This window comes from Dipodomys ordii, unplaced genomic scaffold (genome assembly GCF_000151885.1).
Source record: "Dipodomys ordii isolate 6190 unplaced genomic scaffold, Dord_2.0 Scaffold104, whole genome shotgun sequence".
Classification (NCBI taxonomy): domain Eukaryota; kingdom Metazoa; phylum Chordata; class Mammalia; order Rodentia; family Heteromyidae; genus Dipodomys; species Dipodomys ordii.
The window spans coordinates 5,484,021-5,485,695 of record NW_012267320.1 but is presented as its reverse complement, the minus strand read 5'-3'; the positions used below and the strand labels follow the sequence as shown (position 1 = coordinate 5,485,695).

The 1,675-nt window shown below is 41.0% G+C and overlaps 1 protein-coding gene across 1 annotated transcript; it reads right to left on the bottom strand.

Moving 5' to 3' along the window:
• Window positions 1-1,049: 1,049 nt before the first annotated feature.
• Window positions 1,050-1,299, bottom strand: LOC105994079 (keratin-associated protein 6-1). The gene has a single exon (XM_013027492.1). The coding sequence runs from the start codon at window positions 1,287-1,289 to the stop codon at window positions 1,065-1,067; it is 225 nt and encodes a 74-aa protein (XP_012882946.1). The 5' UTR covers window positions 1,290-1,299; the 3' UTR covers window positions 1,050-1,064.
• Between the last annotated feature and the right edge of the window lie 376 nt (window positions 1,300-1,675).

Sequence of the window (1,675 nt, the reverse complement as noted above, 5' to 3'; positions counted from 1 at the left end):
TGTAGAACTTTCCAGTCCTAGATGCTTCCCTAACTATAAATGAAATAGTTTTTCACTAATTATTGAGCCTACACTTCAGACCAAACATGTTATAATCTACTAGAATACACTCAATTTTAAAATTACTCAGTAGATTATGCCTCAGATTACAGAAAAGACAGCATTTTAAATGGGATATTAAAAGTAGAGAATATAGCCATGACATGAATATACATTTTCAAACAATTTGGCCAATTAATTTAGTTTCTTCTTATGTACTAGATGCCCTGAAATGCTTACCCTGCCATAATTGACTTATTTCTATAGAAGGAGAAAAAGAAATTGAACTTGTATAGAAAAAGAAGTTGTATTCCTAATGCAATTGATCCTTGAATTAGTAAAGAAACAAAATCTACAAGAAGTAATGGAAAATAACTTCCAAAGAGATAGTCTGGACACTGGTGGTTCACACCTGTTATCCTAGCTACTCAGGCGACTGAAATCTATGGATTGTGGCTCAAAGCCAGCCCAGACAAGAAAGTCTGTGAAATCCTTATGTTCAATGAACTACCAAAAAGAAGCTGGAAGTGGAATTGTGGCTCCAGAGGCAGAGCACTAGCCTTGAGGGAGGAGGGGGGAAGGTTAGGGACAGAGCCCAAGCCCTACATTCAAGCCCCAGAACCAGTACCACAATAAAAGGAAAAAAAGAAAAGAGATAGTTCTTTTATGAAGACCAACCAAAATAAGAAATATAATTTTGAACACTAAATGATCGATTAAAACTATTTTATAAATTATTCAAGTTTATTAATTCAACAGAGAAACACACTCCAGCATGAAGTTCTGAAAGCATTCTTCTGACATCATCACTTTGATGAGAGCAGAAGTGACAGGTGTTAAGGTATCGCCATTCCCCCTTTTATGAAGAAATGACAGGAAGTTGGTTAGTCCCGCGTTGGTAAACTGCAGAGCATAATATACTTCTATTGCAAGATCGCCAGTATCCAAGTGTCACAGCATGCTGGGTCAGAACTGGTGAATCTGGATGTCATAGCTGGAGAGAATGAGGGTCTCCCATCTTGTCTTCAATAGTAGTAGCCAAAGCCAGAGCCATAGCCTGAGCCATAGCCATAGCCACAGCCACAGAGAGAACGGGAGCCATAGCCATAGCCACAGCCATAGCCACAGCCCAGTCTGCCATAGCCACAGCCATAGCCACAGCCCAGGCCTCCGTAGCTATAGCCCAGGCCTCCATAGCCACAGCAGCCATAGCCGCGGCCGCCATAGTAGTTTCCGTAGTAGCCACACATGGTGCTGGTGGTTGAGTTGTCCTTGGGTGGAGGAGGAGTGTAGGTGACTTGAGTCTGGAGAGTTCTCCCTGCAGAGGGCCTTTTATATGTCCTCACTGTGGGTGGGATGCTCAATATGGGCTCATGCTATTGGCTAAATGACAGCACCAATCTGAGTAATCTGTTGACTTTGTTTTACAGTTGGCCTTGTATTCATTAAGGCTATTTCCTGTTTTTTAGTCACCTGTGAACATCTGTGGTTCATTAATGAGAAACCATGTTTCATCCTTGAGCCACTACAAAGACCAGCTATTTGTTGTTTGTAACCAGCCTGTTTGGGAAGACATGTATGTATAATAAGAAAACTCTGACTTGCTGTAGACAGATTGTAATTTTAAATTGCTCTT

What these genes read in the sequence shown, in the direction of transcription:
- LOC105994079 (XM_013027492.1), bottom strand. Translation starts at nt 1,289, where the DNA reads ATGTGTGGCTACTACGGAAACTACTATGGCGGCCGCGGCTATGGCTGC.